The following is a 14333-nucleotide window of genomic DNA, read 5'->3' on the forward strand; positions in this document are numbered from 1 at the left end:
GAGGGGAAGAGAGATAGTTCGTTGCTCCTTGCCTTTAAGTGTCCAGCAGTAGGTTCAAGTCGTGTTTATTGGAAAATGTCCCTAGTGTGTTGCTAAGTCCTGTGTGCATCTAAAAGAGGCGAGTACACGAACCCTCTTGTACTGTTTAGCCTTTATTGTTGTTTTTGAGATGTTACTAGTTAGCACCGAGCGCTATGCTAATTAGCGAATTCGCTAACGTGTATTTCCATGTCCATTTGTGCGTTGTTTGGTGGTGTAAAAAAATTACTCCAGATGCACAACGTATAAAACCAGGATTAAGTACAACGGTAATGCTACAAACAAACGAAATAGTACAGAAATATGTGAAAACAAAGTATATTGGTTAAAAGAAGTCTTATTTCCAGAAAACGTGGAATTCATTTTATTGTATTGATGAGAGAAATAAGTACTGCCTTTGAAACAGCTAATCTTTTCGCACTTTCTTGTGGAAAAAAGAGCATCTTAAGGTCAGCTGTGTGTTGTATAGGCATGTTGAGAAATAAATACTACCTTTGAAATGGTTAATATTTTTGTAGCTTTTTGTTGTATGAGCATGTTTCCATCGTTCCTGTTGAATCTTTAGGATATTTTAAATAAATAATTAACAAATTTGTTTGGCTATTTTTATTAATTAATAATGTATGATGCAGCGATACTTGTGATAATCGTGATAACCGTGATCATCGTTCAATAATCGAATCGTAGCACCCTGAATTGTAATCGAATCGATTCATAGGGTGTATTAGATGGCACGCCCTTATTTTCATTAGAGGTGCAACAATTAATCGACAACTATTTTGATAACCAATTAATCGTTTAGGACATTTTTCACCTTAAACTTGTCTAAATTCTTGAAATGATGACATATATATATAATTTCTCAATTGTAAATATCACATTTCTTCAGTATTAAAAAACTTAAATGTATATTTATAGAAATATTTAATGGTTTTTAATCAATGCAAATGTTATAATTATGAGATAAATGAGAAATGTATAAAAGAAAACTGATTTATACATGTATACATGCATATAAACATTTTTAAATAAAATACTGTATTTTTACTAGGGCTGTCAAACGATTAAAATTTTTGATCAAGTTAATCACAGCTTAAAAATTAATTAATCGTAATTCATCGCAATTCAAACCATCTATAAAATATGCCATATTTTTCTGTAAATTATTGTTGGAATGGAAAGATAAGACACAAGACGGATATATACATTCAACATACTGTACATAAGTACTGTATTTGTTTATTATAACAATAAATCAACAAGATGGCATTAACATTAACATTCTGTTAAAGCGATCCATGGATAGAAAGATTTGTAGTTTTTAAAAGATAAATGTTAGTACAAGTTATAGAAATTTTATATTAAAACCCCTCCTAATGTTTTCGTTTTACTCAAATTTGTAAAATTTTCAATCAGAAAATAAACTAGTAGCTCGCCATTGTTGATGCCAATAATTACACAATGCTCATTGTGCTTACGCCCTTAAAATCAGTCGCACCCAACCGCCAGCAGAGGGTGACAAAACCCCAAAAAACACAAGTAACAAGTTGACATGACACTGTGCTGTCATTTTAATCTGTTTGAGCAGGGCATGTGTGTTAATTGCGTCAAATATTTTAACGTGATTAATTAAAAAAATTAATTACCGCCCGTTAACGCGATAATTTTGACAGCCCTAATTTTTCTATTGAAAAAAATCTGTCATGAACTAAGGACGTTAAGTTTGAAGCGCGAAGTAGCGAGGGATCACTGTAATTACTATAATAATCAGTGATGAATCGACTAATCAGTGAAGAAATTCTGGCAGGCCTGGTTTGTTTGCTGCTGTTCAAGCTCAACAACATATGACAAAGTGTTCTTCTGCTCACTCACCTGGATGCCAACTCCAGCACATGAGGCTGCAATGACGCTGGGAGGGAAACGCTAGCAGAATACAGGTACTCCAACAGAATCAACACCGCCTGACCTGGGACGTCGCTGATCAACACCCTGTGAGCTGCGGGCATCCCTTCCTCATGCACCCCGAAACCACTTTCGTGCATCTGGAGTGAAATGTATCACAATTTTAAAGTCACTAAAAGACTCTTGGTATTTTTGATAGTAGCTCAACATGGGAAAAAGTCCATATTTCTCCTTTTAACGCGGTATTGTAGTTACCATTTCAGCCAGAAGAGGGCAGCGTGCATATATCATGAAGGAATGAGCAAAGAAGACTTCGCCACTGTCAACTTGCAGTTGCCAGTCACTGAGTTGAGGGTTGTTCACCATGCTGCTAAGGTTTGATGCCAAGTTCGATAGCGCCACCTTTAGAGAAAAAGGAGAGTCAATTCGTTTTGTCATATCCAAAATTTGCCTTAGAAATATGAAGCAGCATCTTACAGATGAATGGCTGCTGTGCTCTTGAGCTTCTCCGGGCTGACACACAGACCTTCTTGCTTGGAGGCCATTTGTATCGGTATGTGTGTCACTCACATGGACATCAGCGATCTCTTCGAGAAAGAAGCCACTCATTTGGAAGTTTGCGGAAAAACTGGCGTTTTGGTCTGTGGGTGCATCATTTTAATAAACAGAGATCAAATAAAGATAATTAGTTTTTGCCTGTTTGTTTTACCTTGGCCAGTGTCAGGAGCAATGTGTTCGCCTTGGTCCGTAGCAATCTCATTGTCAGACAAATCCACAAGGTCTTGCAGTGCCTGACTGTTAGCAGGAAGCTGCCCGGCGGCCGGAGTGGAGGGAGTCGAGGAGGGCGTGATGCAAGCTTTGGCATTGGGTTGGGATAAAGTGCAGAGAGGCTATGGGTAGAAGTTAGAAAGTGGTAAGACTTGGAAAACTCCTTCGATACTCTACATCTCCTTACTTGTGCTGCTTCCCAAGGCGTGATGAAGTCTCTAAGCTCCGGGACGAAGAAGTCTAATACACAACTATTTCCAGTGAGCAGAGCACTTTTTTGCCAGAGGGGGGTGGCACCGCTCAAGGCAGACACGGTGCTTGGACAGCGGGTCGGCGTAGGTGGTGATGGAGCTCTAGTGCGTAGGAGTAGATTAGAGACCCGTTCCTGCAGTCTAGTCAGGGCCGCATCAGGATCTTGAATGAGGAGGATTGGAGGAGGACGTGGGACGGTGCCCTTTTTCTTTTTAGTGCATCCTTTACCTAAAACACAAGGAATTGCAATATTACAACTCATGCACACAGCATTTAGGTTCAAATACTATAACCATTCTTCTCCCATTTCATCATTTTACTTGTATCGTCAATATGATCTATTTTTAAAATAAATCCTGATGTAATTGATCTTGTTGTATACAGCCGTAAACACGAATTATGACTATTAACATTTATCAACAATCCTTAGACGTAGAGTTGTACAAAAAGGCAGAGTCTTGAAATAGTTTTAACAACAAAATAATGACACAATGCAATTCCGTGCAATGGCAGAGAGCTGGGACAGGTTTGTTCACACATCGACCATAGGATGTCACCACCCGACGCCGTTAAAATGCGGCTATACACTGCTGGCCAAAAGTATTGGCACCCCTGCAATAAGGCTCAATTTTTCCCAGAAAATGATTGCAATTACAAATGCTTTGGTAGTAATATCTTCATTGATTTTGCTTGCAATGAAAAAACACAACAGAGAATGGGAAAAAAATTTAATCATTATCATTTTACACATAATTCCACAAATTTCCAGACAAAAGTATTGACACCGTTTGAAAAATCATGTGATGCTTCTCTAATTTGTGTAAATTAACAGCACCTGTTACTTACCTGTGGCACATAACAGGTAGTGGCAATAACTAAATCACACTTGCAGCCAGTTAAAATGGATTAAAGTTGACTCAACCTCTGTCCTGTTTCCTTGTGTGTATCACATTGAGCATGGAGAAAAGAAAGAAGAGAAAAGAACTCTCTGAGGACTTAAGAAGCAAAATTGTGAGGAGGCATTAGAAATCTCAAGGCTAAAAGTCCTTTCCAAAGACCTGAATGTTCCTGTGTCTACCATGCGCAGTGTCATCAATAACTGTGAAGCCTATGGCACTGTGGCTAACCTCCCCAGATGTGGATGGAAAGGAAAAATTGACGAGAGATTTCAACAAAAGATAGTGCGGATGGTGGATAAAGAACCTCGACTAACATCCAAACAAGTTCAAGCAGTCCTGCAGTCCGAGGGTATAACAGTGTCAACCAGTACTATCCGTCAGCGTCTGAATGAAAAGGGACTCTATGGTAGGATAACCAGGAAGACCCCACTTCTGACCCAGAGACATACAAAAGCCAGGTTGGAGTTTGCCAAAACCTACCTGAGAAAGCCAAAAACGTTTTGGAAGAATGTTCTCTGGGCAGATGTGACAAAAGTTTTTGGGGAAAAGGCATCAACATAGAGTTTACAGGAAAAAAAAACAAGGCCTTCAAAGAAAAGAACACGGTCCCCACAGTCAAACATGGCGAAGGTTCCCTGATGTTTTGGGGTTGCTTTGCTATCTCTGGCACTGGACTGCTTGACCGTGTGCATTGCATTATGAAGTCTGAAGACTACCAGCAATTTTGCAGCATAATGTAGGGCCCACTGTGAAAAAGCCGGGTCTCCCTCAGAGGTCATGGTTCTTCCAGCAGGACAATGACACAAAACACACTTCAAAAAGCAAAAGAAAATGGTTTGCGAGAAAGCACTGGAGACTTCTAAAGTGGGCAGCAATGAGTCCAGACCTGAATCCCATAGAACACCTGTGGAGAGATCTGAAAATGCCAGTTTGGAGAAGGCACCCTTCAAATCTCAGAGACCTGGAGCGGTTGGCCAAAGAATAATGGTCTGAAATTCCTGCAGAGCATTGTAAGAAACTGGATACTGGAAGCGGTTGTTTGCAGTTATTTTGTCTAAAGGTTGTGCTACCAGGTATTAGGCTGACGGTGCCAATACTTTTGCCCAGCCCATTTTTGGAGTTTTGTGTAAAATGATAATGATTTAATTTTTTTTTCATTCCCTTTTGTGTTTTTTCATTGCAAGCAAAATAAATGAAAAAAGATATTACTTCCAAAGCATTTGTTATTGCAATCATTTTCTGGGAGAAATTGAGCATTAGCTGACAGAGTTGCAGAGGTGCCAGTACTTTTGGCCAGCTGTGTATGTATAACATACAACATCTCTAATAACTGAAAAATGGCTTGATCGGCCCGATTTCCGATCACGTGATGGGATTGGGACATCTGGAACATAAATGTTTACTTAACTCTGAATCACACAAAAAACTGATGTGACATAAAATCGACAATCTTGTGTGACAGAAGACATGAGGTGAAACTGTACCGGCATCTGGCCTCCACTTCAACACAGATGTCATAGAGGAATCAGCGGCAGTCGTCTGTGCTTTTGCCGCATTCAGTTGCTCCCGCTCCTGTTCTAACAGAGAGGATGACAGCGCCAGAGCCATCATGGTGTCTTCATCCAGGATATCGGTCTTTTTCCGTGGCTTCTTTCTCCCTGCCGGGCCTGCCTGAGTGACACCTTTCCTTTTAGTGCCTCCGGGCTGTGAGCTGAACATTATAAAAACATTGGGCCAAACACATTAGAATTCAGAATACATTTAGAAAGACATCAAAAGACAATGAATTAGGTAGTTTCACCACAACCCTCAACAAACATTAAATTACAGTGATCCCTGGTTTTTCGTGGTTAATGGGGACCAGAACCCACCGCGTTAAGTGAAAAACTGCTTAAAAATTGTGTGTATTCAATGTATTTATTCAGATTTAGCATTGGAAAGATATATATAGAAGGCATGGTTTTCCCCCACTTTTTTCCCCCAAAGTATAATTTAAAAAAACATTTATTTATATACAGTATATGGCTGAAAACACAGACAAGACTGAACCCCCCCCAAGGCCCTTGCTCAATCTCCCAACCCCTGCGCTCATCGGTTTGTTTTCTCTGCGTGCTCACTTGGGCACACACGTTCCAAATGTGCCATGAAGTTAACCAATCATACAGCGGGCAGAAATACACCGATTGGCTGTTCACAAAGAAGTCATCCTTCTCCTCTCCAATTCAGCCAATCAGTGTACTTCTAAGCCTGTCGCAATATGCAATGATTCCATTTATCGCACGGTAAATAAAAATGAAGGCGATCATTTTCCCGCTGCGATTTATCGTCTCGAGTGCACCTGCGTGCGGCTGACGTGCTGTTAAAAGTTTGGCTTCCTTGTTAACAACTACGCAAAATGCATTTTAGTTCTGTTTTTAGTTTAGTGCAGGTGGAGAAAAAAAAAAGAAAAGGTGATGCTTACCATTGAAATGAAGATGTGAATGATAGCAAAATATAAGCATGGTGTGTGCATCCATGAACTGGGTCGTAGAATGCCGATCTCGGCCGGCGGTCCCCCTCCGTTCGCCAGTCTTTATAAGTTAAGGTGACAGTTCTTATTGTGGTAACATCACCTAAGAAATCGCCAGCTTTCAAACCATTTATTCCATCAACTCGCCGAGTGTCCACTGCTGTTGACGCCAGGATCGAAACAGAAAGTAATATAGCGCTCTCCTGCTCACCGTCAGCCCCGCGGTGCGTTCAGGTACAGCAAAACTCCACATTGGAAGCTGATTCGTTACATTATTACAGGTACTGTACTGTATTATTGTTATTATTGCTTTCATTATATTATTGTTATTCTGATTTTTATTCATATTTTATTTGTTTTGCTCTTTGTAATTGCTATTTGCAATAGTAACAGCAGTATTTATAAAGGATGTAGTGTGGGTTTTTGGGCTGTGGAACGAATTATTGGAATTACAATGTATTCTTATGGGAAAATCCTGCTCGACATACGACCATTTCGACTTACAAACAAGCTCCTGGAACGAATAAACTTCGTATGTAGAGGTACCACTGTATTACACATGGAACGCCATAGCAGAAGCTATGAGGGGAAAGGTGGAATTTTATTTTTCTTAAAAAACACATTTTATTTCTTCTGTCTTTCTATGCTGTATTAATATTGTTGTCTTTTACTTAAAAGAGGCATGGTCTATTGTTTTTAGTTGTGATTTCCTAAAAAGTATTTTTGAATTTAAGAGTAAATATTTATTGCGTTTAAATGGGTTTACATGATCTATTAATATATACTGTATTCTCACAGTGTTATTGTAATTTTTTTTTTTTTTTTTTAATTGGGGGATGCAATAATATCGCATATCGCAATAATTTATTAAATAAATTATCGCACACTAAAATTTGTTATCGCGACAGGCCCATGTACTTCCGCCAGCAAGTAAAAGTCATCCAAAAAAATCTACTCAAGTACAAGTAAAAAAGTATTTGGTGAAAAGAATACTCAAGTAATGAGTAACGTTGTGAGTAACCGCTTATATATTTTTGTTGGATTTTTTTTTTTTTAATGTTTTTTTTTTCTGAGCACAAAGTTATCTACAGTGGCGCAAATAAGTATTTAGTTAACCACAAATTGTGCAAGTTCTCCCTTGCAAATCATAGTGGAAAATAAGTATTTGGTCGATACTGATTTGGTCGATTTGGTCGACATCTTCCATGGCCGCAGCGTTGCATAACTGAAGTGTCTGGGTCATTTTGACTGTTTACATGATTGTTTACATGAGCCCTTGCTTACATACGTGTACTTACTTAGTTCCACCTACATGCACACACATATCCAATCGAAAATCACATGGGTGTCTCCAGCTTGCTCTCCCCCTCCCTCAGGGCGGCACCCATTTTTTAGGACAAACCCCTAAATAAAATACCAAGGAGGATTTTTTTTCTTTAGATCAATTTTGGTGACTGTCACTAGTCACTCTTTTGCTCTCCTTGGCCAAGAAAACTGAGTGTCTTCTCTCCTTATTTTTGGGTAATTTTACAATGTCTACCTAAGGATCTATTTTTGAACTTGACCAAAAGTTCATCTCAATACTTTGTTTTATGTACCCTTTGTTGGCAATAACAGAGGCCAAACATTTTCTGTAACTCTTCACAAGCTTTTCACACACTGTTGCTGGTATTTTGGCCCATTCCTCAATGCAGATCTCCTCTAGAGCAGTGATGTTTTAGGGCTGTTATTAGGCAACACGGACTTTCAACTCCCTCCACAGATTTTCTATGGGGTTGAGACCTGGAGACTGGCTAGGCCACTCCAGGACCTTGAAATGCTTCTTACGAAGCCACTCCCTTGTTGCCCTGGCTGTGTGTTTGTGATCATTGCCATGCTGAAAGACCCAGCCACGTCTAATCTTCAATGCCCTTGCTGATGGAAGGAGATTTTCACTCAAAATCTCTCGATACTTGGCCCCATTCATTCTTTCCTTTACACAGATTAGTCGTCCTGGTCCCTTTGCAGAAAAACAGCCCCACACCATGATGTTTCCACCCCCATGCTTCACAGTGGGTATGGTGCAATTCAGTATTCTTTTTCCTCCAAACAAGAGTACCTGTGTTTCTATCAAAAAGTTCTATTTTGGTTTCATTTGACCATAACACAATCTCCCACTCCTCTTCTGGATCATCCAAATTTCAATTTCATCTTTAGCGAAACGCAGACGGGCCTGGATGTGTACTTTCTTCAGCAGGGAGACACGTCTGGCAGTGCAGGATTGGAGTCCCTGGCAGCGCATTGTGTTACTGATAGTAGCCTTTGTTACTGTGGTCCCAGCTCTCTGTAGGTCATTCACTAGGTCCCTCTGTGTGGTTCTGGGATTTTTGCTCCCCGTTCTTGTTACCATTTTGACGCCACGGGGTGAGGAGGGAGTTGGAAGTCCGTATTGCCCAATGACAGCCCCAAAACATCACTGCTCTAGAGGAGATCTGCATGGAGGAATGGGCCAAAATACCAGCAACAGTGCGTGAAAAGCTTCTGAAGAGTTAGAGAAAACGTTTGGCCTCCGTTATTGCCAACAAAGGGTACATAACAAAGTATTGAGATGAACTTTTGGTATCGACCAAATACTTTTTTTCCGCCATGATTTGCAAATAAATTATTTAAAAATCAAACAATGTGATTTTCTGTTTTTTTTTTTCCACATTCTGTCTCTTATGGTTGAGGTTTACCCATGTTGACAATTACAGGCCTCTCTAATATTTTCAAGTGGGAGAACTTGCACAATTAGTGGTTAACAATTTTTTGGTCAGAAAAAAAATACAATTAAAAAAAAAAAAAATCAACAAAAATATAAGCGGTTACTCACAACATTACTCATTACTTGAGTATTATTTTCACCAAATACTTTTTACTTTTAGGTTTACCCATGTTGACAATTACAAGCCTCTCTAATATTTTCAAGTGGGAGAACTTGCATAATTAGTGGTTGAATAAATACTTATTTGCCCCAATGTATATGAACTGTCGTTTAATGATACTGTACAATAAACGATTACATAACCACATTAAGCCAAAGAAATAGAAAAAATAAATAAATAATTGAATTCCGATGAGAAAAAAAAAAAACATAAATGAACGATTATTCGTCCAAAGAGCATGAGTGACCTCTGGTGGAAAAAATACTTCTTAGTTTGAATAGTTCCTTAGTTCCTTCATATTACTACTATTATTACTATTTTGAAATTAAACGGATCATATCTCCGGTTTTCCATGGTCAATCGGTGCCAAATAAAAAGAAGAGAAGTTAAAATCCACGCTTTCGAGTCATGTTGAGGGTAGCGCTCTATATCAAATACTTCATTTTTTTACGGTGCTTTAAAGACACCACATTATTGAACAGGCTGGCGTGAAGATACAACGACAAGCTTGAATCTGATTGGTATAATGGAGTCATGTGATTATTGTTGCAACGTCTCAGTGTTGAAATCGGTAGAGCTACTCTTAGCATCGCTGGCTGAAAAAATATTAAATCTAATATGTAGAATAAAGAGGAACAATGCACCGACTCTTGTGTAGCCCAAAGTAGAGGAGTAAGAGTAGCGTTTTTTCTTCACAAATCTACTCAAGTAAAAGTAAAAAGTATAGCTGAGTAAAACTAGTCTTAGAAGTGCTTTTTTCTCAAGTAAATGTATAGGAGTACATGTAATGTGTTACTACCCACCTCTGCTACTTTGACACTTTAATGAAGAAATCTAATATTTACAACGGAGAAGTTATTTTATAATTTCAGGAAGTGAGACACATTTAAGGTGAAGAAGGTCCTAAGCAATTAGATGGCCATCAAAATAGTTGACGATTAACTTTCTAATCGATTAATCGATTAATTGTTGCACCTTTACTCATTGGTGAAACTGTTAGAGCCACTGTGGGCATCTCTGCCAAAAATAAAGTCAAATTTAGTATGTAAAGAGGAAAAATGTAACAGTGAGAGTTGTGTTTCTTCTTCTTAAATCTACTCAAGTAAAAAATATGGTGTGGTAAAACTACTCTAAGGAGAATAATTTTCTCTAAAGGTTCCTCAAGTAAATGTAACAGTAAATGTAAAGCGTTACTACGCACCTCTACTTATCAATTCTTATTGGAAAACCTCTTTCAAAGTCCCCCAAAGTCTGCCCTCAGCAATGAATATAGTGGTTTAACTGTATCTATGGATGACTGATGTAAAGTGCGGCTAGAACAGACATACACAGTGTTGGCAGCAGCAAGCTGTGTTTCCTCAGCCTGCCTCTGGAGAGCCTGCAGCAGGACGGCAGGACTGACGCCCATTGCCGTCGAGCAGCGCTTCAAATGGGTAGAGCGACTCTTGTGCGACTTGAATTTCTTGCCACAGATTGGACAGTCGGGGACACCCAGAAGAAGATGGGGTACCGGGGGAGCAGCCATTTGATGCTCACTACCATCCAAACACCTAACAGCAGAAATGTAAAAATTGGAGTAAAACCTTGATTAAAATTACTGGTGCACGATAATTATCAGTCCGATAATTATCGGTCCGATAATAGGAATTATGACGTCATCCCAATAAATCCAATAACATAATTAATAGGACCGATAATACAGTATGAACTGTGCTCGCTGGCTGGGAAATCAGTGGACCATTTGCGGGGCATTGCTGCCACCTGCCTGTCAGAATAATTTGCTGCATCTATAATTTGGCCCACAAACTCATTCACTTTACACAGTGCTGTGTCTAGCGTTAGCATTGACAATCGTGAATGCTTTCTGTTACCTACGTTTCTGCCTCGGAAATATATGTCTGTTAGTATTTATGTTTACTATAACATATGGATGTGCAATATATTTACTTCAGTGGTGAAGTATCATATGTAAAGAAATTCATAAGTTGTTGTGTTATAGAAGCCGGCAAATGCTTAAGGCTAGTAGCTCAAGCTACTGTGCTATGCTATACATACATATAATAGTTGTCGTGTAATGTTAGTCCTGTCAGCATGCTTGGTAGGATTTTATACTATGCAGAGAATAAACCTCATACTTTATTGAATATGGGTTCACTCACTGCCGTTTATATTGATTATTATTAGTAGGGTTGTTCCGATCAAGTTTTTTTGCTCCCGATCCGATCCCGATCGTTTTAGTTTGAGTATCTGCCGATCCCGATATTTCCCGATCCGATTGCTTTTTTTTGCTCCCGATTCAATTCCAATCATTCCGATCATTTTTCCCGATCATATACATTTTGGCAATGCATTAAGAAAAAAATGAATAAAACTCGGACGAATATATACATTCAACATACAGAACATAAGTGCTGTATTTGTTTATTATGACAATAAATCCTCAAGATGGCATTTACATTATTAACATTCTTTCTGTGAGAGGGATACACAGATAGAAAGACTTGTAATTCTTAAAGGATAAATGTGACTTTGTATATTGTGACTAAATATTGCCATCTAGTGTATTTGTTGAGCTTTCAGTAAATGATACTGTAGCCATTTAATTTCTGCCCAAATGCATGATGGGAAGTGCAACCATGACTGTGCGTCGTGGTACCAATTGGGATATCTTTTCTGCGTTGGGAAATGACATAGGGTGTTAAGGAAAAGATCAACTACTACCTTACTTCCTCACATTGCTTCCCACGATTGTTCTAATCGTTGGGAGAGGTATTGTAAGGCTTTAGCCATTTAAAAAAAAGGCTCCAAAGGCTGCCAAAATTCACTGTACTCATTTTACGCTGCCTTTGAGCTCTATATATTGTATGGGTAAAACGGCGCCATTATAGATTGAACACGACAATGCGTGAGTGGGTCGTGCAGCGTATGCCTTAATTGCGTTACATATTGTAACGTGATAAATGTAAAAAATATTAATTCTCGCCGTTAACACGACAAATTTTATAACCCTACCTTAAGCTTAAACTAAAGACTCTGGAAGAGTGTAACACATTATGTCTGTAACGTTAAATACAATTAGAAAACGATTTAATAAAAAAATATATATATATATATTAAAAAAAGGCATGTCCGATATTTTTTTGCCGATTCCGATACTTTGAAAATGAAGTTATCGGACGATCGGGACATCTCTAATTATAAGGCAAGCCATTAATCCTTTTTGTTCTACCATATTTTTGTTATGAGGAGTGAGTGATAAACCTTACTATATAATGTTTACAGTGTCAGTTATAAGTTCGTAAGTTATTGAGAGGCCTTTTGGTTATTGATAGGCTTGCTGTCCTAACCTGTCTCCCAGGTTAAGAAAGTTGTTTCATGGACCAAGACCACAACAGTCTCCTGTAGCACCAAATATTTTTATCTGATGACAAAGCACAATACCTGTTGGGTTTATGTTTTAGTTCAGTGCTCATTGTTCAGGAAACACATCTTCAATTATATTGACTAATTGATTGTAATTGACTCAAATTATATTTATTTGAAAAAATAAATATTGGCACTTTATTTAAAGTCAAGACTGTTTTAGCTTTGTTGTGTTCATTATAATAATGTTAATGTCATTATGAACATTCTGGTGAGATCAAAGACAAATCTATGTTGAATCCACCATTATCATTTTTTTTTTTTAAACCTCCAGGTGTTCAAAAACTCGGGTGAATATACATTTTAAAAATTATATATTTATTATCGGTTATCGGTATCGGCTTCGAGGAGCAGGAAGTTATCGATATCGGTTTCAAAAAATGGATATCGTGCACCCCTAATTAAAATACATTAAAATTACTGAAACATATCTTTAGGTTTTTACACTTTTCTTTGAATTTTTTTTTTCATGATACAAACGAGCTTTTAATACATTTTTTCAGCATTTATACAAGGAATAGCCCACAGAAATGTTTAAGTGATCAAAATCACAAATGGCACGGCTTTCTCTTCTCAGCAATTACCGGTAGTCGTTCTGAGCATGAACTTACAACAATATTCACAAAAATATTTTGTTTTCATGACAGATAATCAGGAAATAAGTGATAAATCGTAAATGGCAAAAGCAACATTCTCAACTGCGAATAAACAAATAGTTGGATGATTATTAACATTTTTATGTAAACAACACAAAAGTAAGGAAATGTGTTGGTAGATCTATCATAAACATGAATCTCAGAGAAAAAATATCTTAAATTGGGACAGCCTGCATTTTTCCTTTTAAATGGTTGTAAGGAGCACAAAAGAAGAAAAATTCACATAAAAGCAACTTTCATAGTTGAACCATTTAAAGAGAAATAAACACGCTTCCGTAAATGAAGGGCAAATGCTAAATTCTACTTGCTTAGTAAAAATACTCACCTGTTGATGTGCTGCGTGCGCCCCTCAGGTGTCATGTGAGATAAGTCTCTGTGACAGATGTGGCAGAAAAAGAGGCTCTCGGCTGCCAAGCCAGTTGTGTGGACCTCTGCCGCCTCGCGGTCAAGTTGCTGCTGCAGGCATATGGCCAGAGCCTCATCACTGTCCTGAGGACACATACGGCCATCGGAAGTGGACGGTTGGACTATTTCTGGGGACAGATCAGTGTGGATGTCATATTTTGGACTGATTTATCGTTAACGGTGGTTAGACATGTGCCGATTACCGGTTTCAAGGTATACCATGGTATGAAAACATCACGGTTTCAAAACCACAAAAATTCTCCGTCCTACTGTCCCTACGGTATTAGTTATTTTTTATGTCCCAAAAATGCGGGGAGAAATCCCTTGTTTGCAGCTGCAAGGCTTAACCCTCCCCCACCGGTTAGTGGTCAGTGTCAGTGAGTTAGCTGTGCTATACAATGGCAGGAGGAAGTGAAACTCCTGAACTTTTACGCCCCATCGATGAAAACGAAATTGCTGGTATGGGAATACTGCAGAAAAGTTAGATGGCCGCGGCTTAGAGGAGGACGGCCAACCGATATGTAAGACATGTTTGTGGACGGTGGCTGCTGAGGAGGCAAAACCCCCAATATGATTT

At 38.6% G+C, this 14333-nt stretch overlaps 1 protein-coding gene across 1 annotated transcript in view; it reads right to left on the reverse strand.

The window, feature by feature from the left end:
* slx4 (SLX4 structure-specific endonuclease subunit homolog (S. cerevisiae)) overlaps positions 1-14333 on the reverse strand; it is a 33484-nt gene that overhangs the window by 15293 nt on the left and 3858 nt on the right. Inside the window, exons 3-10 of the mRNA XM_057843047.1 lie at positions 13677-13884; positions 10601-10822; positions 5345-5571; positions 2897-3189; positions 2651-2831; positions 2419-2582; positions 2197-2343; positions 1912-2081 (exon numbers count right to left, since the gene is read on the reverse strand). Of these exons, the coding sequence (XP_057699030.1) occupies positions 1912-2081; positions 2197-2343; positions 2419-2582; positions 2651-2831; positions 2897-3189; positions 5345-5571; positions 10601-10822; positions 13677-13884 (1612 nt within the window). The remainder of the gene's footprint in view (positions 1-1911; positions 2082-2196; positions 2344-2418; positions 2583-2650; positions 2832-2896; positions 3190-5344; positions 5572-10600; positions 10823-13676; positions 13885-14333) is intronic.

This window comes from Corythoichthys intestinalis, chromosome 8 (assembly GCF_030265065.1).
Source record: "Corythoichthys intestinalis isolate RoL2023-P3 chromosome 8, ASM3026506v1, whole genome shotgun sequence".
Lineage (NCBI taxonomy): Eukaryota > Metazoa > Chordata > Actinopteri > Syngnathiformes > Syngnathidae > Corythoichthys > Corythoichthys intestinalis.